Source organism: Neofelis nebulosa, chromosome 7 (genome assembly GCF_028018385.1).
Source record: "Neofelis nebulosa isolate mNeoNeb1 chromosome 7, mNeoNeb1.pri, whole genome shotgun sequence".
Classification (NCBI taxonomy): Eukaryota; Metazoa; Chordata; class Mammalia; order Carnivora; family Felidae; genus Neofelis; species Neofelis nebulosa.
In genome coordinates, this window is record NC_080788.1 from 47582512 (window position 1) to 47602787 (window position 20276).

General features: G+C 41.7%; 1 protein-coding gene across 2 annotated transcripts in view; it reads right to left on the minus strand.

The window, feature by feature from the left end:
* The window catches only part of MYZAP (myocardial zonula adherens protein), a 90412-nt gene that overhangs the window by 17210 nt on the left and 52926 nt on the right, over nt 1-20276 (minus strand). The window contains exon 11 of one of the 2 annotated variants that reach the window (XM_058737599.1): nt 6010-6093. In XM_058737599.1, coding sequence (XP_058593582.1) covers nt 6010-6093 — 84 coding nt within the window. Of the gene's footprint in view, nt 1-6009; nt 6094-18079; nt 20229-20276 lie in introns of those variants that run through there. The other variant, XM_058737600.1, reaches the window with a different exon arrangement.

A 20276-nucleotide genomic window follows, 5' to 3' on the forward strand; every position in this document is an offset into this window, starting at 1 on the left:
TCTGAGCTGTCAGCACAGAACCCAATGCAGGGCTCGAACCCACAAACTGAGAGCTCATGATCTAACAAACTGAGCTACCCAGGCACCCCATGATTCACTATTGAATATATTGTGAAGTGACCACCACAAGTAGCCTAGTTCCCATCTGTCACCATACACTTTACATAGATGTGGTTTGTTCACGTAAATGAACACACAAGAAAAAAAAAAAAAAAAGAGAAGGTGGGAGCCTCAACAGGGTCAGGAGGAGGAAGTTAGAGAAGGAGGGACAGATTAAGAAATACTTAAAACAAAACTGCCAGGACTCGTACAGGCAAACAAAGCCTCTGCTCTCAGTTCCACAGACTCTAACCCAAGTGATTGCTTCTCAGGCTGGACCTCCAGATCCCAGGGTTGTCCTTTCAAATACCACCCCCTTGTGTTCAGATGGGAAATGCAGCTCAGAGGCGCTGTGCCTTCCAGGAAGGAAGGACCTGGTGCAGCACCTTGTGGCATTTTTTGGCAATTAGGTCACAAGCGTATGGCAGCCACCTCCTCCCCCGACTCCCTCGGGCCCAGGGGAGGGAACGGCTGGAGGTGTAGCACACGCACTAAACAGGAACGCGTGTCCAATAAAATGCGGACGCGGAGCCCCGGTGCCTGGTGCTGCCGCCCCACTACTACACTGGAAAATTACTAATAGTCCCAGGAATGCACAACAGACACATTGAGAGGTTTATGTACCATACAACACGCATTAAATTCAGGGTGGACAAAACCAACTCATTTGACTCCTTTCCTCTTACCTTTGAATTTAACTGTAGGTTCAGGATTTGCAGCAGAGAAGAATGGAATGGAATCTGTTCAGTTTCAGAAAGCTTATCGACCTTATGGAGGCATATGCTTATAATTTTATTTTAATAACATTTTCTATATCGGAAATAGGGGATGGGATAGTCCTTTTTCAAGAGGCAGGCACGTAAAAAAAAAAATGCTTGGAAAAAAAGAAAAGGGAAAACGAATGGACATTTTTGTACCGGGGAGATTTTGAATTGGTTAATGGAACTAACTTTTAGGGATCTGGTGGGGGGTGGGGGTTCAAAATCTAATGAGTGTAAGCATTAGTAAGTATGAACGATGAATTCAGAGACCAAAATGATCCACATTCTCTATTTAAAAAAAAAAAAAAAAAAAGGTGTGGCCCCTGGGTGGTTCAGTTGGTTAAGCCTGCAACTTCCGCTCAGGTCATGATCTCATGAATTTGTGGGTTTGAGCCCCACGTGGGTCTCTGCTGATAGAGCAGAGCCTGCTCAGGATTCTCTCTCTCTCCCTCTCACTCCTCTCTCTACCCCTCCCCCATTCACACTTTCTCAAAATTTTTAAAAAAGGAAAAAAAATATTTAAAAAGAAGGCAGGGAGGAGAAAGAAATACATAAAATGAAAGGAGACCCTGGGACCCATACAGCTGGAGAAATAGTAAACACATATGGCATTTACTATGAGCCATGTACTTTTCTCATCACTTAGTATTAATTTAATCCTCGTAACAACTCTATGGAGAAGATACCAAGGTAAAGAGAAGACTCTGTTTTACAGATGAGCAAACTAAGGCCCAGAACAGTTAAGTAACTCACCCAAGATTACATGACTAGGTAAGTGACAGAGTGGAGATTTGAACTCAGGCAGCTTAGCTTCAGAGTCTGAGTTTAGGCCCTTAATAAAAGGTAGCTACTTTATTAATAAGATGGAATACAAGAGGTTATCAGATGTGTCTGTCAAAACTTTTCAAAGGTCTCTGAAACACCACCTTTGGCATCATTATGGTTTAAAGCAGAGGGATGGAAAGCGTGATATAAAAATTACTGGTGTTAGAACAGGTGAACATCATAGAAATTCTTAGTGGCCAACAGAACCCTGCATTGTAAAGCAATATAATTAGACAAATTTGGAAATGTTGGTGGGACTTCATCATCTTAAAAAGACACATTTCCCCCCAGTTCTGTCATTACTAAAACTGACCTAACACTAGGCACAGAGCTTTAGCCATGACCAGTTCTCATGCCCGAGTAGTTTTCAGTATAGTTCTCCACTAAAATGAACCAGGACTCCTTGGAGACAAGCCAATGCCATATTGTGAAACGGGACAAAAACGAGGACAGCAATAATGAACCCAAAAGCATCAAGAACCCTGCTACATGGGCAAAGAAGTTAACGTAAGAGAACTCGCCCTAGCTGAGTTGTGACAATCTGGGCACCAAAAAAGGCCAAGGAGAATGAAATTATTATTATGGAAACATATTGAGTCTTAGAAATGCCTTGTGTTCACAACACTTTCAAAGGAAAGATTAATATCAAGTGTACACAAAGATTGTTTTAATAAAAAAGAAAGGTGACTAAGATAAGCTATGTTATAAGCTATGATTTTAAAACTAGAAAGCATTAACATATAAGGTGATGTAGTTTCTTTTATAGAGTATTAAATGTTTGTTTATAAAAATTCTGTATCAGGTAAAATAATAAAAGAAACTGGGGGTGCTTGGCTGACTCAGTTGGTTAAGCGTCCGACTTCATCTCAGGTCATGACCTCGAGGTTTGGGGGTTCAAGCCCCGCATCGGGCTCTGTGCTGACAGCTCAGAGCCTGGTACCTGCTTCAGATTCTGTGTCTCCCTCTCTCTCTCTGCCCCTCGCCTGCTCATGCTCTCTCTCAAAAATAAATATTTAAAAAAAAATTTTTTTTAATAACAAAGGCTGTTAAGTTGGGTCATCCCAGGACCTTAGGGCCCACGAAAGGACTGCTTGGCCTTGGTAATCAACCAGGTGGAAAGAGGGGCAGAGATCAGTGCCATTAGTGGTCACACACAATTAGCAAGGCACCCAAAGACAACAGTGTGTTTGTAACAGGATAAACTAGTCAAACAACCTAAAGAGGAAACCAAGTTCTCAATTCAAATCTCTCATCTTCTAGGAGGTGAAACCTCTACCTAGCCCAACAAAGTATGGTAAAATACCAATAAGGAACACGTAAATTTTTAATAGTTCTAAAAACTAGGTCCATACATCATGATGATAAGGGGTCCTGACTCTGAATCACCTTGAAGTCACCTCACCCTGTGTGCTCACCCCAGAATCTGTACCCTTTAACCTTAGAGCTACTCAGAAAAGCTATTCTGTCTCCTTCCGATCTGAAAGAGCCCTGCACCTGTCTGGAAAGTATTACAACGTTAACTCTAAGAAAACACTGAAATAACTAAAACAATAGCCCTGGGAAGATATATAAAACAAACAATGAAGAAATAAATTAAGTCCAAGATATTTATATATTTTAGAATAAGTTCAAGTATAAATGTATTATTAAATCGTATCATTGTGTAACTTATTATCGCTTCTCGGCCTTTTGGCTAAGATCAAGTGTGTAACTTAGTGTGTGTGTGTGTGTGTGTGTGTGTGTGTGTGTGTGTGTGTTACCTGCTGTTTAAGTGGATGTAGGAAGTAATCAAGAGGAATTAGCCATACTACATTTGTAGTGGATTTTAAATAGTTTATGGGAATTGAGTCAAACAAATTTACCTTCAGTTTAAATTCTCAAGGAAAACGGGCTCTCAAAGTCTTGCTTATTGGATATACACAGCAGACACTGCTGGTCCCGCTCATATCCATTTCCTGACAGGCACTTGTGACTTTTCCTGGGGGCTTCCTCTAACCACCAGAGTCTAGGTGGCTGTGCCAAGACAGACCACAATTGCTCCCCCTGCTCCCCTAGGAGCAGGCCTCAACCAGTGGCGGATGGGAGTTAGTGGTGAAATGCCCAGGTTTCTGACCTTTTGGCAAGGATAACTCAGAGCCGTGCACAGCACCTCCTAGAGACCCCCAAGGAAAGTGAGCTGCAGGTGCCCACGGTGGCAATGTCCTCAGCAAGGCACCCATTATCGGCTTTCGGCCTTTCCCTGACTCAACTTCCCCCTCCTCTACTGGGGCTTCCTGGGATCACCTACCAAATAAACTATATGGACTAATATCTACATCTCAGAGTCTGGACAAGAAAGGAGTTTAAGAAATGAAGCATCAGGGGCACCTGGGAGGCTCAGTCGGTTAAGCCTCCGACTTCAGCTCAGGTCATGATCTCACAGTTCATGAGTTTGAGCCCACATCGGGCTCTGTGCTGACAGCTCAGAGCCTGGAGCCTGCTCCCAGTTCTGTGTCCCCCACTCTCTCTCTGCCCCTCCCCTGCTCACACTCTGTCTCTGTCCCTGCCTCTCTCAAAAATAAATGAACATTTAAAAAAAATTTAAAAAAGAAAAAAGAAATGAAGCATTAAAGCATACACATGCATTAGGCTGTTTTCTCTGCATAACATCCCCTCGTATATTTCGTCATCTACTAGTAGAGCTGGCTTGAGTGGCACAGTCGGGGGGAGGGGAGGGCTGGTGGGCACTACTTGGGTGACCTGCTGTGCCTCCCGTCAGCTTCTCCTTCCATTCTGCTGGAGCCTCCCTCTCTCTGGACCCATGGGCTTGCACCAGGGCCCTCACTCTCTGATCGCACTGGGGAAGGTGTGATTCTTCCCACAGGGAATGGTGACTTCACAGGGCAATCTCAGAAATGGCCATCTGTAAGGCTGGAGCTGGACCTAGGGACTGTGGAGGGGAAGGCAGGAGAGGGATGGGGCAAAAACCCACTTACTCAGCTGTCAGGACCCTGAGACTCCTTGGGCTTGAATCTGCTATCAGGTCCCTGTGGGCCATGAGGGACTTCTGGTCCTGACTTTTATAGGGAGCTCCCGAAACAGAATAAATGAAAACAGTTTGTCCCTCCTACAAACACGGCAGTTAGAGCCCAGGCTTTGAATTCAGTCTTACCCATTTCTATTATCACCTTGGACAGGTTCCTTAATGCCCCTGAACCTCAGTTTCCCCATCTAAAAAATGGGAGAAATATAATCTAATTCATAAGACATCCCTCTTAATAAACATGCCAGGCATTTTCTATGCATCCTTACTGCACAGTCACACACATGTAGGTGCAATTACCATCCCTGTTCTAATTATAAGAAACTCCCCCAGCGTCGCCCAGCTCGTAAGAGGCAGATCTAGGGTTCCAACTTGGGCAAGCCCTATTCTGCTCTTAACCTCTTATGTTCTACAAAGGATGTGGAAAGCAATTAACAACATCCAACGATACCAGGTGCTTAACAAATGTCGTTTCTTTCCTGTTTCCTCACTTCATCATTCTCTCCAGGGCTGTCTCCCTCTGGGGAAGAACTATGTTGAACAGAGACAAGGAGAGATTCATGAGGCTCAGAAGGAAGAGGCTCAGTGCCAAGTTGTTAATAAAGAGCATTCAGAGCAAATAGATTTTGGCTTCTCCTTCTATTAATGCCTAAGCTCTTCAGGTTCTTCCAAATCCATAATTTCCTTTTCTGGAACCTACACCAAATCTCCAAAGTAACTTTTTCATCAGGAAGACTAAATATCTTGAAAGTTTCAGGTGAAATTAAGTCACCTCTAAACCTGCTGACTCAATGTCACAGCAGAGCACTGGTTAGGAACCCTTCTCTCAGCCTGGCTCTGTCATTAACTAAGCTGGGTGATCTTGAGCAAAGCCACCTGCCTCCTTTTAAAACATTTGTTAATATAAAGATAATGATCCTTGTCTTGCCTTTCTTAGAGTTGCTGAGAGAACCATGTGAGGAATGTGCATGAAAAATATTTCACAAAAGTATGAAGCACTACATAAATGTGGGAAATGATCAGTGTTGTTCAACAGCTTATCCGACTTGCTAAGAAAATTCTTGAACAAGAAAAATGAGAGCCAAAAAGCAAGGGTGAGCACAGCAATCAGGAATGAGGAGAGTCAGGTGGTAAAGAAAAACTAGCTGTCAGAACCTCATTTTCAGTGTTGGCAGTTAACCTTCAATCAATTTTATAAGGCCAGGAAATAGCCATATTTTTAATTAAGTGTCGGTGGTAGGCTCAGCAACATAAAATATAATGGTAGGGAAGACACCAGCTTAAAGAAACATAGTTTCTTACCTCTCCTTCCAAGAAAGATATCTTTTCTAAAAGCTGCAGTATTAAGAGCTGTTTCTGCTGCACCTTTTTCTTTAATGATTCAATCTAGAAAGAAACAAATTAAAAACTGTTAAAAAAAATGCAGAATTGTACAAACACGAGTTAATCAACTAGAAGGGATCCCTTTGGTTTTCATTGAAACAGAAGCCACATGTTGGTTCCTTGTGTTTCATGGAACACTATGAACACGAGATGCTCCCTGGAAAAGAGGACTCTGTGGCCATGTAAGCGTGGGACAGCACAAAATTTTGGAGTCACATCTCACTGGGTTTGTTTAACCTGTCATTTCCACACTGATTTTGCTGGGTAACCCTTACTAACGTCCCATGTATGTTCCAGAGAACATGCTTTGGGGAATGCAAACACAGCTCTACAGAAAATAATTATTCAGCTTAAATTTGTGAGGCGGCCCACATTTCAAACATTCAGCCCTGTTATTCCTGTTAATACATTCGTATCTGTTCAACCAGGGGTCAAAAGTTTCGGCCTGGAATAAGGGTCACTGTCCCTAAAAGTACAAATGGAATTGACAGGATCAATCACCCACGTGGCCTGCGATAAGCGGGGAAGGCTTCCTAAACAGAGAGACTTGAGCTGGGCTTTCACCTTTGCTTTTACAACACAGTCTATCTTCAGCTACTCTGACTTTGCTTTTCATTCATGTCATGTTCCAGAGACAAACCATGGATGCCCTAAAAGCAGGAACCAGGGTGCGACGGGTGGCACAGTCAGTTAAGCGCCCAACTCTCTATCTCGGCTCAGGTTACGATCTCACACTTCAGTGAGTCTGAGCCCTGCATCGGCTGTGCGCTGACGGAGCAGAGCCTGCTTGGGATTCTCTCTCCTTCTCTGTGCTCCTCCCCTGCTTGCGCTCACTCTCTCTAAGTAAATAAACAAACTTAAAAAAAAAAAAAAAAGCAGAAACCAGGGTGCTGTGTACCAGGCTATGTCATAAACAACAGTGGGAACAGTGTGCAAGTTTGATCAATAACTAACTTGTGGTGTTGAAGAACATGCTAACTTTCCAAGAATCTCAGATACTGAATTTGTACATTTGCAAATCTTTTTAAATAATCCTTCTCAATGCAAAATGACACAATTCTGTTAGAAGTCAATCTAACACGAGTATAATCGCATTGCCCTTCGGCCCAGCAATCCCATTTCCAGAAAGAGATCCCCAAAGACACACGGGCCAAAATATAAAATGACGTGGACAAAGGACTTTTGTTTTTAAAAGACACAAAGAAAACAGAACTCCATTAATCAATAAGTGGCTGGTTAAATAAACCATGGCTCATCATGACATGGATGGCTATGAAGATATCTAGACCAGATATGGTGCGTTGTAAGGATCATATGGTATGTGAACTTCAGTATAAAACAGGTGAGTCCATATGAATGCATATATATTTACAAAAAAAAATTCTGCAAAGATAAAACAAACCATAATTATTAAGAAAGAGCTGCCAATAGGGAGAGGCAGGAACTCAGAGCAGGCATTAGAAATACTTTTTTGGTAATACCTTGTTGCCTACGTTTAGTTTTGAAAGCGCATTTTACAGATTCAAACAATAAAATGAAACGAAAAAGGAAAAAAGAAGCAACTCCTAGAACTTGAAAACAAAGTGAAATAAAGGACCCTAACTGTATATCAAACTGGTGAAAAGAACCCAAGTGTTGTTAGAACAAGCTAATGTGACTTTGTTTTTAGTAGAATGTATTCTAAACATAACAGAACTGCAAAGAAGTCTCTTATTCACTAGGAAAACTGTTGACAATACTGGTCCTGTTGTTTTGAAACTATTTGAAATACTGTCATATAATAATGTTTGGAATCAAGGTTTTTCGTGTAAGAGAGAGAAACAAAGGTGAAATCAAAAAACGAAAAAGAAAGTTTTGTTAAATTTGAAATGAAAATATCAGTATGAACTCATAGTATTTTATTTTCCTTTGTTAAATATGCATTTCCTAACTCTGCCTGCTGAGAAAACTTAGAAATAATAACAATAAGCACAGAATACATCCAGATTGTGGCACCTAAATACCATCCCTCACCAACAAAACACCAATCATCTTGGAGGAACAGCTCATCTCAAGGCGTAAAAATATACTAGATGAACCCAAGACACCTTGTTATGCCTGAAAAAAAATATGTTAAGGGTCTCCCTTGGGCCAAGGATGGGACAATGTGAGTGTCAAAAGAATCATGAATGTAATTGAGTAAAACACATGAAATATACATGTTTTTAAGACCCTAAGTACTTTAGGACTCCTCAAAAACAAAACCAACAGCAACAGTGACTCATTGCACACCACTGGGAGTGACAAGGGAACCAACTGCTTACTTAGAAAGCTGACAATCTGGGGTGCCAGAGTGGCTCAGGCGGTTAAGTGTCCGACTTTGGTTCAGGTCATGATCTCATGGTACATGAGTTCAAGCTCTAGGTCGGGCTCTATGCTGACAGCATGGAGCCTGCTTTGGAGTCTCTATCTCCCTCTCTTTCTGTGTCCCTCCCCTTCTTGTACTCTCTCTCCCAAAAATAAATAAATAAACATTAAAAAAAGTTGGCAATTTAGAGGAAGAATAAGGCATTTATCCTGACTTTCTTGTATAAACCACATTTTGAGATTACTAAAAAGTCCCAGTTTAAGAGGGGAAAAAGTTTTACTTTTCAGAAGAATTCCAGTTAATGGGAAAGTGACAGATTTTGAAAATCACCATTGTGCAATCCCTAGGAAACTCAAGCAACCATCATTAATAGATGAAATGGTCAGGGGCAAAGCTAATGAGGAACTTTACAACTGTGTCTTGGGCTGTCGCCATCTGAATCCACAATCCACCTCAGCATCATCACCCGAAGCGGGACAATCCCCACGGTGACTGCAGAAGAGATACGGAGTAAATCACACAGTGCCACCATGAAGTATTCTTGCTTACCCCCACAAGAAACTTAAAACCGAATCTCACCAGGCTGCCGGAGCTAATAAAAAGTCAAATCCATAATGTGGGAACTTTTATACGACAACGGACTCGGGTCCTGCAATGTCACTGGGTGGGGGAAACTTGGTGGGAGAGGAGAACGGACGGGGAGAAGCATGCTCTAGATTAAAAGACGTTAGAAGCACAACCATCAAACATAATGGACCTTCTCTGTAGACTGAGTGACACAAAGCAACAGTGAAAAGGACATGTTAAAGACATTTCAGAAAATTTTAGGATAGGTATTAAATGATACCAAGGAACTATCATTAATTATGTTAGATGAGACAGTGGCATTATGATTAAATAAGAAAAAGGCCATATGTTTCAGAAATGTATAATGAAGAGCATAAAAAACACAAGCAGAATATCTGGGATTTGCTTTAAAATAACTACACAAAGGGAAAAAAAGAGAAAAAGAAGGGACAAGTAAAGCAAACAGAGCTAAGCCTTGCTATTTGTTGAATCTGGTAACGAGCCTAGGAGGTTTCATCGATTAGCCTCTCTGTCCTGAGTGCATTTGACATTTTCACAATAAAATATTTTAAATTCCACCTAGTGTCAAAAAATACAATCCTCTGACATAAAAAGCAAGCCATACTAAATAGAATATAATAAGAAACACATTTAAGAAAAACCATCCAATGTGGATAATAATTAAAGAAACTACCAATTAAAAACAGTAACAAGTTACCCTTTAATAACAATTAAATTTGCCCCAAACCACTGGCTGAAGAACTCCATGCTGAAAGGGCTGAGAGAGACAGCTTCTCTCGTGTGTTGCAGGTGGCATTGTAAATTAGAATGACCCTTTGGGCAATTTAGCAATAAATATTAAGAGCCATAAAGCTGTTCATACCCTTTGACCCACTAATCCCACTCCTGGGAATTTATCCTAAGGATATCATTCAGACATAGGAAAAAAGCTGTATATACAAAGATCTTCTTGGTCCTATTATTTATAATAGAAAATGGAAATAGCCTTAATGTCTAGCACTAAAGGACTAGGTAATACATTATGGAATTTCACTTTGATGGAATATATTACACAGAAGCTACAAACAAATATATTGCAAAATGTAAGTGTTTACGAAAAGCCTCAAGGGATTAAAAAAAAAAACAAAACTCACAATGATTGAAGGTAAAAGCCAGAAGTTAGATAAATGGAACAGTTCTGACGTTTGGGTAGGATTACAGGCAAAAAGAAAGTTTCGTTTCTTAAAATGTCCTTCAATATTTATAGGAAGAGTTTTCAAAAATCATCCTTATAGAGCACTGGGTGTTGTATGGAAACCAATTTGACAGTAAATTTCATATATTAAAAAATAAAAAAATAAAAAAAAATCATCCTTATAGTGTTCCTTTTTCATTCCTTCCTACAGTATTAAGATTTTTTAAAAATTGACTTTAGTTCTTTAAACAAAAGGCAAAACGGGTAGTGAAATTAGCTACAATGTTCCAAGGAGGTTGGGGTAAATTTCATCAAATAACCTAGAAAGGGACTTCAAATACACTTGTTTCACTATCTCTGGAGTAATCAGAGAAGTTTGTGAGTCTAAGGAAGCTAGGATCGAAAAGCACCCTGATGATCAGTTCCCAGGAAAATACTGACAGGATTGTCATTTAAAGAAAGGAGGAGCTATGGGGCCGAGATGTCACCTGGAGGATGCTGAGGGAAGCAAATCCTGGGTGTTCTAAGAGGACAGAGGGCTGATGCTGGAGCAAAAGAGGCACCCCCTTCGGGAGAGACAGAAGGACTGTGGGAAGGGTTTAGGGGTGCTGAAGGTTCTGCTGCCAGGGCTTGCCTTTCCCAGCAACTGAAGCTTCCAGAAGCGATCGTGCTCTTGTGTTAAGTGAATACTTTCATCCTTGACCATTCCTTACAGAGGCATCTTGTATGGTGTGTTCTGTGACCAGGGTTGACTTGTTCAGATGAGAGAAAAAAGGACACCAAGGCTGGCAGACCTGCATGCCTTGCCCCTCATACGCTACACGGGGCACCAACCTTGAATCCCAACTGAGTCTACCCGGGGTCTGCCCCTTGCACACACCCCAGTGTCCTCCTAGAAGACATCTGTTGTGAGGCGCAATCTCTAAATGACACATTTGTGTGGAAAACAGTGTTATTTACGACTGCCAACATCAAAGCACCTTCAAACACTGTCTCCTATAGAACCCAGCACATGATAAACTCTCAAAATTTAGCTGCTATGTTATTACTAGTATTTCTCCCTCCCTAGACTGTGAGCTTCTTGAGAGTAAAGACCTTGGTCATCTTTATATTCCCAGACAATGAATGAGTGAATCAGTGGCTCCATGCATCTATCTTTCAACAATCCATCCCTTAGACTTCTGGGGCAAAACTGTCTGGAACAGATTCTTGGAGTCCTTGATGAACCAAGGTGAATGTATCCCTAAGAGCACCTCCCACATCGGGGCTACTCCAAAATGCAGGGTACCATGCAGCTGGCATGCAACCTTTGCTCTTTTTGATACATTCATGTTTGTAAATTTGACCTTGAAGAGGTTCATGTATTCTTCATGAAGCTGCGTTTAGGTCTAGCTGTCACCAGGTGGTGGTAAATGACCAAGCTACCAGGCTCGAATCAAGACATTAAGAAATGAGAAATTGGAAGCACTTACTTTCCAGACCTCATCCATTTTACTTAAGAACATAATCTTGTCACAACCGTTAAGTTTCAGTACCAAATAGCAGACCCCCTTCTAGAACAAAAGAAGAAACCCGTCTGGTAAAATCTGGAATCTCTTAACTAACGTTAGAATTTTTTTCTTATTTTTGTCTTGATAAGCATGTTTCTTTGTAACTCAAGCTGAATATATACGTCTTGCAGCCTAATGATCACATGGGATGCTAGGTCTCTTAAGACTACAGCCAGTCTGATGTTTAAAGTGGTATGTTTTGGGGGAAAGGTGTATCCTCTATTTTCTTAGAACTGATAATGGCTTTTCTTCACATTTGCCACTACTGAGATACCTCCATGGGTGATTTTAGCTAAGCAATCCCTGTTAAGCCATGGCTGCACAATGGAATCACCTAGGGGGAGGTTTTACAAAACAGTGACTTCTAGGCCAACCGCCCAGAGATGCTGAATAGTATCACTCTCCTACTTAAAAGCCCTCCGAAGCTTCTGACATTCAAACTCCCTAGCATGGATTGACGCCCTTCTGCTATGGTCCCCCCTGTATCTCCCCAGTGTCCTTTCAATGCCTGTCCTGTCCCAGATGAACCCTACGTTTAAGCCACTCCATCTTCTCAGCACTCCATGGACATACAGTGGTCCTGCCTCTGGGCCTTTGCACAGGCTGGTGCTTCCACCAACCATGCCTTCCCACCCTCTATCCCCCTCTCCACCCAGAAATCTCCTGCTGTCACAAGATACTCACTAGTCACCTCCCAGAGCAGCAGTTCCCAAGTCTTCCAGGCCGGCTTCATGTCTCCCTCTTATGTTCTACCTCAGCCCTCTGAACAACCCGTTAAGACACCTCACTTATACTACCATCCTTTGTCGACATCTCTCTAGCACTAGACAGCACACCCACAGGGAAGATGTGTTTACTGTATCAATGATCTTATATAAAAGAACTGTTTCTCTTAGAAGATGAAATCACCCTTGTCAATTCACACATTTTTACAACCTGCTTCTGGAAACAGATCGCTGTAGTGAAAGGACTCCTACCGATTTCTTTCAAAAACAGCTTGAGTGTCAGCTGGAACGCAGTGAAACTGTACAAAATTTTAGTAAGATCCTGTTATGGATTCAGAGCAACCCTGAAAGTTGCGAGGCTTCTCAGCTTCCTGATTTTTTTTTCTTGTTAGTGACAGACATGCAGGTCACAGGTCATTTCGTGTTAATGTCAGAATACAATACAGCCCTATAATTAGAATTATGTGAATAGTACCCGATTGTGCAAAACTCATGAAACGTAACTCACTATTGAGGCAGAGGATGCGAAGAGAAATTAACGAATGTAAGAAATGCAGCAGCAAATACATACTAAATAGTAGGCAGCACTTGGTATGTTTTTTCAAGAAACTGTGTTGTAGGGTGTTGTGTTTTACCAGCTGGCAAATGACAATATATGTGTATCTGGAAAATGCCTTAAATGAAACAGTAAACATACACCAAAAAGGAGCACAATACTAGGAGGTATGTTAAAACTGATGATCACACTGAATCACATCAACATCAGGCAAGGAAAAGGGAATTAGATTTTTTTTTTTTCAATCCAAACTAAGTTTTAACCAGTTGTTTTCTTGGAAATTTGTTTACTTTCATTTTCATTCAAATTTTAGGAATAACCAATTAAGGCCCACAGGCACATTTATTCAAAATCAGGGTGTGAGAGCTGTGTGTGTGCGTGCGCGTGTATTGTGAAACTTGACCACACGTTAATAAATAAAGCTCCCAACCTCTATCACCAACAACTCCAATTTGTTACTCTTTCCCATGTACCCTCATTTCAAAAGACTGCTTTGAACCACATTTATGAAGAAAAAAATCATTTTCCCATTGAAAAACATACCGAAGATGACCAACTTCCAATTAAAGCCTCTCATCAAAACGCGACAACCAGGGTTATGAATTCTAGGTAAAAGTAAAGCAGTAAGATACTTTATTATGAGTCCTTGTAGACTTCTCAGCGGCTGTGAGAGTATTTGAAAAATTCACAAGAAAATAGTTTGAAGATTCCCATTATCATTTTCGACCCCCCTTAGAGGCCCAATGGAGCAGTGAACCGACCAGGGCAAACATGGATCATTTGGATAGCCAAGAATCTTCTAGAGCTCACTTCTGGATTTAGTGTCCTTTTGCCTCCTCTTGTCCTGACAGGTCCTTGTTTTCCAACCAAACTCAGTGTTCCCCTCTGTGATCTAGAAAATAATTGTTCTCCTCACCCTTACCAAAATAGGAATCCTGCTTGATGTCCATGTATCTGCCCCCCGACCATGAAAAATGAGAATAATTGACACTCTATACTCTTCCTCTGAAAAGGTTTTTCATAGTTGCTACGGCTGCTCTTAATTCTATTTCAGAAGTCTTGTAACACTGTAATTTCATAGTTATTGTATTTTTGAAGTGCATTCTCCTTGATAAAAACCACCACGGTAAGAATTTAAAAAATAATAAAGTTACCCTGTTTTCCAAAAAAAATAATAATAATAAAGCACAGGGAAATATGACAAGATTGGAATCTGCCCTACACTAATGCAACATAAAAGAACCGTTTAAAAAGGACAAGGAAAATGGTGCATTATCTCATTTTGGGGGGGAGTGAAGGGAATGAATTAAGGCCACAACAAAACGAAACTGAAAAATTGCTAAATGAAGCTCTGAGTGGGGAAAATGAAAAATCAATGAAGGAACGGAGGGGGAAAAAGGTCCATTTTTCATCTTCATGATGCTTGATTGGGTTTGTAGAAATTCATTTCCAATTAATGTGTCTTGTGGCATTCAGCCAGGCTAGATATGAACAGGGCACATATTTTAATCAATTTTTTTCTATTAAGTTTGAAGTAATATATAATAATAGAACTACACCATTCAAAAGGATCCGTTGAAACTGGCTTCTGAGGTAAAATAATCTAATTTGGTTTGATTTCTATCTTATAAGTAAAGACAACCCAACTTCTCTTTCAAGAGAGGAATAGCACCCTGATTCTCTCAGGTGCCTAAACATGGTGGGCTACATAAACATCAGGGAAGGATGAATCAACTGGTTTTCCGACCTGAGGGAGAATAATGGACCACTGGGAAGGAAGGCCTAGGGGTGTCCTGGTTACCAGGGTTATTGCTGGGTTCCCTTATTATTCTCAGAAACAACCCTAGGAGCGGTTATCCACTACAGAGGAGGAAACTGAGGTTCCTAGAGTTTTATTACCCATCATTCCCTCAGCAGTCCCCTCTGATCACCTCCGTTTCAGGCTCAGTGTTAGATGCTGGGAGCACAGCAGTCAGCTAGAATGATCTGACCTTCACCTTCATAGGCCACCTGTCCTGGTGAGGAAGGCAAGCAGTAAGCAGAAAATCAAACTCGCAAGCAAGTACAATAAAGGGAGGAACACAGTGATGTTTCGTACCCCCTAGACAGGATGCACCTGCCGACTGCAGATGGGGTGAGGGAAGGGGTCAGACCTGGGGGCTGAAGAGGGTGGCCAGCTCACCCCTCCTTGCCTGGGACTGCCCAGGCTTTAGCACTGGGAGTCTCATGTGCCTGGAGCATTCTCATTCGCTGGCAAACCAGGACAGCTGGTCACCCAAGACTGGACGCTGGCAGGGCTGAATCTAAGCTCATATCTCTCCCATTTCAAAGCTCTAGCTCCTTCTCTCTACACAGTAAAGTTCAGAGGTCTGCTTCCACCCTCCCTATGATGACAACCCATCACTGCAAAGCTGCCTGGAAATTAGGCAAGGCTGGGAAGACTGTTGGCAGGTAGTTTCTTTCACAAAGCATTTGCTGGGACCTTACGTCTTTAGGCTGTTCTTTTTCCCTCTGACTTTAGAGGAAGAAAGTGGAATGGAGAGGTGGGGAAGCGGGCACTCTAAGCTTCTCTACCCCCATGCTTTCCTCGAGAGATGCAGACCCTACACGGAACAGGTATATCCAGGGAGAAACTTGTTTCAGTCTAATGTAGTGAGATGATGCATATGGAGGCATCCAGCTCCACACGTGGTACACAGCTGGTGCTTTAAAAATGTTAGTTTTTAAAGTGTCCCTAAAGCTCAAGTGTCCTGGAGTACAGACCCTCACCTGCACGGGCCAGGGTTCTCCTGGGAGCCTCCTAGCTGCCCTTCCTGCTTCTCTCCTCTCCTATTTGCCCAGCACCTCCTGCCAGAGACATCTGTGGTCAGATCTGACCAGGCAAAGGGCATCACTGAGGAATCAGGAGCAGGGTAACACAGGATATTTTCTCAGCTTGGTGCTGAGTGGGTGCTCACCCACAACTGGTCCCGGCCTCATTTCTGGGCTTCTTATTATCACTTCCCACGGCAATCCAGTCAAACTGGATTAATAGCTCTCTGAACCCACCCTACATTTTTTCTGGTCTCCGTGTTTTTGTTTTCCTTTGTTGTCACCGTTGTTATTTATTCTGTATTTTGTCTGTCATGTCCTTTGCCACCCATTCAATCCCTGCCTAGAAAAATCCAATCCACCCGGCAAGACCTGGTCAAGTATCACCTCCTCCCTAAGGCCTCTGTACCCATACCCACAACAGTGAACATTTATGGGCTCTGTGCTAAGCCCTTAGCATGCATTTCATCAATCAATCCTACAACAGCCTCCGAAGAAGGTACTATTATGATCGTACTCATTTTGTTTGTGAGGAAACTGAATGCTGGAGAATAAGTAACTTGTTCAAGATAAAAAGCCGAGCCAAGAAAGGAGTAGGATGAAAAGCCAGGTTCAATTTACTCAAAGCCCATGAACTTAATCACTACCGTCTCCAGATTCTGTGTCACCAGCACACAGCTCATACCCCTGGTTAATACCTGTCATATTCTGCCTTGAGTTCTAACAAGTTTTAGGGTCAACCAGAAAGTCTTTTGAGGGCAAGAACGCATCCACTTTTGCATTTTGTTCCTAAAAGACACTTCAAAATGTTGACTAACCCATCAGGGCAGAAGAACAGGAATATTTAAAGACAGTGGCACAAGGAAAACAAGTCCAGGGTGATAAAGAGGTCACGAAAAAATCAGTGGGGCAAAGATGGACTATTCAATGAGTGCTGTTAGAGAAACAAGCTTCCCGTGAGAAAAAACAAAACAAAACAAAAAACCACAAAAAAACCCCCACAAAAACAGAAACAAAAAAAATGGATTCCTATTCACAGTATATACACAAAAATAAATTCCACATGGATTATTCTTTATTTGTTCAACAAGTATTTATTGAGCACCTACTATATGCCAGTGACTGTTGCAGATGTTAGGAGCACAGCCAAGAACAAAACAGAGAAAAACCACTGCCCTCATGGAGCTTACATTCTAGTGGAGGGAAACAGACAATAAGTAAGCAAAATAGGTAAGTGTAGTATATATAATAGGATAAGTGCTACAGAGAAAGAGTAAGGAAGAAGATAAAGGGTATGAGTGTGGGAGGCTGTAATTAAAGATAAAAAACAAAACTTTCATAAAAGTATTACACAAATAACCTTACAGCAGACAAACAAGACACACAAACAGCACCAAAGGATGGATACATTTATACCAAAATTTAAAACTTGTACATTTTACAAGATACCATAACGAAACGAACAAAAACATTGACTGGGAGAAGACAATAGCATGCAAACACATTTTGACAAACGATCGACGTTGGCAGGATCCACAGTTCCGACAGATCAGCAGGAGACAAGACAGCCAAACAGGAAAGGGAGCAAAGGATATGAACAGCCAGTTCACAAAGGCGGAAGCCTGAATGCTCAACGAGCTAATGAGAAGATGCTCAGCCGCACCTGTAGTGATGAGTGGTATCGGGCTGAAGCAAATGAAAGTTAAAGGAGATACTGTTTCACAAATGGCTACATTTATAGTCCAACCATGCCAAGAGGTGGTGAGGATGTGGGGAAATCCACCCCCCAGGTGGGTGGAAGTCCCTCTCTGGGGACCAAGTGACTCCAACTATGTTCCGGAAGTACAGAAGCAAAGAGACGTGCTTGGCATTGTTTGTAAAAGAACAGAAATTCAGAAACAAGCTAAGTATCAATAGGACACATGACAATACATTCACACAATGAAATATTACAGAGCCATTAAAATAAATAATTTATATTTATCTGTAACATCAGAAACAAGAATGTAGGGGCGCCTGGGTGGCTCAGTCGGTTAAGCGTCCGACTTCGGCTCAGGTCACGATCTCGCGGTCCGTGGGTTCGAGCCCCGCGTCAGGCTCTGGGCTGATGGCTCAGAGCCTGGAGCCTGCTTCCGATTCTGTGTCTCCCTCTCTCTCTCTGCCCCTCCCCCGTTCATGCTCTGTCTCTCTCTGTCTCAAAAATAAATAAACGTTAAAAAAAAATTTAAAAAAAAAGAAACAAGAATGTAACTGGGGGAAAAGTTGAATAAGAGGTACAATAAAATCTACTTATCTATTATAAATAAAAATGTACATCCATTTGTAAACACCGAAGTTAGGCTAAATACTGATGACAAATACATATGTACGTAGTAAAAGCATCAGAACGTGCCCTGGATGGAGAACAAATTGCTTCTGAAGAGGGAGAGAGTAGAGAAGATGGAAAAAGATCAGAGGAATAAAAAGACAATTCTTCGTCTGTAATGTTTTCTAGGACTTGAAAGAAACCTGAAATATGCCAAAATGTTAACACTCAATTCTAGAGGACAATACATGGGTCTTTGTTTCTAGCATTCTCTATGATTTTCCATATTTACAATTTTTTCAATTAAAAAAAAAGAAGCAAATAAAAAACAAGTGAAAGAATGCACACTGGCTTTGGAGCCAAAGGTCTTGCTGTGGCCCCAGGAGCACCATCATTTGCTGAGAGACCACCTGTTACTTTTAAGTTTTAGTTTTCTGGGATTAAAAAAAAATTGTGCTAATAATATGCCCCGTAGAGGATTCGTGTGGGAATGTTAGGCCTAGATGCATGGGTTTGAGATGTGAGAAACATTCTGTAGCTGGTAGTTACTTAGAACAAGAGTGTAGCTGTACAAACTACAGGCAGAATGTGGGCACCCAGGACCCTGAGAAATATTTTACAGCCAATTAGAAACAATCTCAAGAAAGAGAAAGTGAATTCAATGGCATTTGCAAACAAAAGAACCTTCTCCCTCAAAAGAACAATTAGTATCGTAAATATATTAATGAGCACACGTCATAAAATGAACCTGCAATATTTCCATAATGCACAGAAAAAAACAAGTCTCACACACGTGGTGAGCTTCCTGGTACCTTCTAAAACCTTCACATTTTAGTGTATCCAAGATTTCAAAATAAAGAAGTGAATAATATGTCGACCATGAGAATTTGAAACATTTTTAGTTACCAAAAATGAATCCTGCCTCAAACTTCAGAGTGGCACCTCCTTTGGGTGGGGTTGTGAGTGGCCAAGAGACAAAACTCTAGCCCTAGAATCCATGGCTTCCTTCCCATGCACTGCCTACTTGCTAAAGTGGAGCAAAAGAATCTGAATGAGACACAAAGACAAGTATTAACAGGAAACCCACTTTGCCAGGGAGAAGTCAGAGCAGAGAACCACCCAACATGGAAGGGACACCCAGCCCCTTAGAGAAGTCAGCCCCGTCCACTAGCTTATTAGGCGAATACCACCCACTATTACTCCTACTGCTGCTACCACTACGCGTATTCAGGAACACTGTTAAGTTTTGATGACATCCCAGCACCTGTGGCTTGTCTCAAGGACATCTCTATAAAAATAAAGCAGCTGTGCAATATATTTCACTTTAATATATTTCAGTCAAATAGATGTCTCTTTTCCTCAGATACACTTCTCCTTCTCATGAAGTTAGCTGAAGCGTCTACTCAGGTAGATTGCTCATGGGGATAAAAAGCAGACCAAACCTGGCTTAAGCAAAAAGAAAGCTAAATTGACTCGCGCTTTTGATCTCCATTCAGGAAGGACATCCTCAGGGCCACCTCCCACATGCAAATATAATCAAACTACACTTCTTCAGTATTGTCTGGACTGTGATCTGGAGGGGAGCATTTCCTTCCTGGAACACGGGAGGAGTTCTTCAAGCCTGCTTCCCAGCTCCTTAGCAGGTGTGCTCGGCCGCTTTTCTGTAGGTAAGGCTTCATTTTCCGAGATCTCAGAACCAGCCTCCACCTGGCACTTCCTGAATTATAGTTTAGTACTATTTTTCATTGCAGTTCTTTCTTTGATGTCTAGGAACCCACGTTTCTAAAAATATTCTTTGAGTTCTCTTGTCTCTGCAGTGTGAGGCTGGACAGGTTGAGGTGACAATGTGTGGTGTTTTCACAAATGAGAGCCCTACGTGGTCAATTTTTCCTTCCACATCATGTCCTTCCTGTTTTGTTCGTTGGGCTCATCACCAATACATGCCACCTCTTCCCAGCCGAGAAAGTACAAGATTCTTCTAATCACGAAGAATAAACACAATGGCTTCCAACCCAGGCTACCATTTTATCATCTTCCAAAGAACCGGAGACTAAATCTGGAGAAGAGCTCGTGTGACATGATCTGGAAACAGTTCAATTGAGTGGATTAGGGTTGTGGACTCAGTGCTAT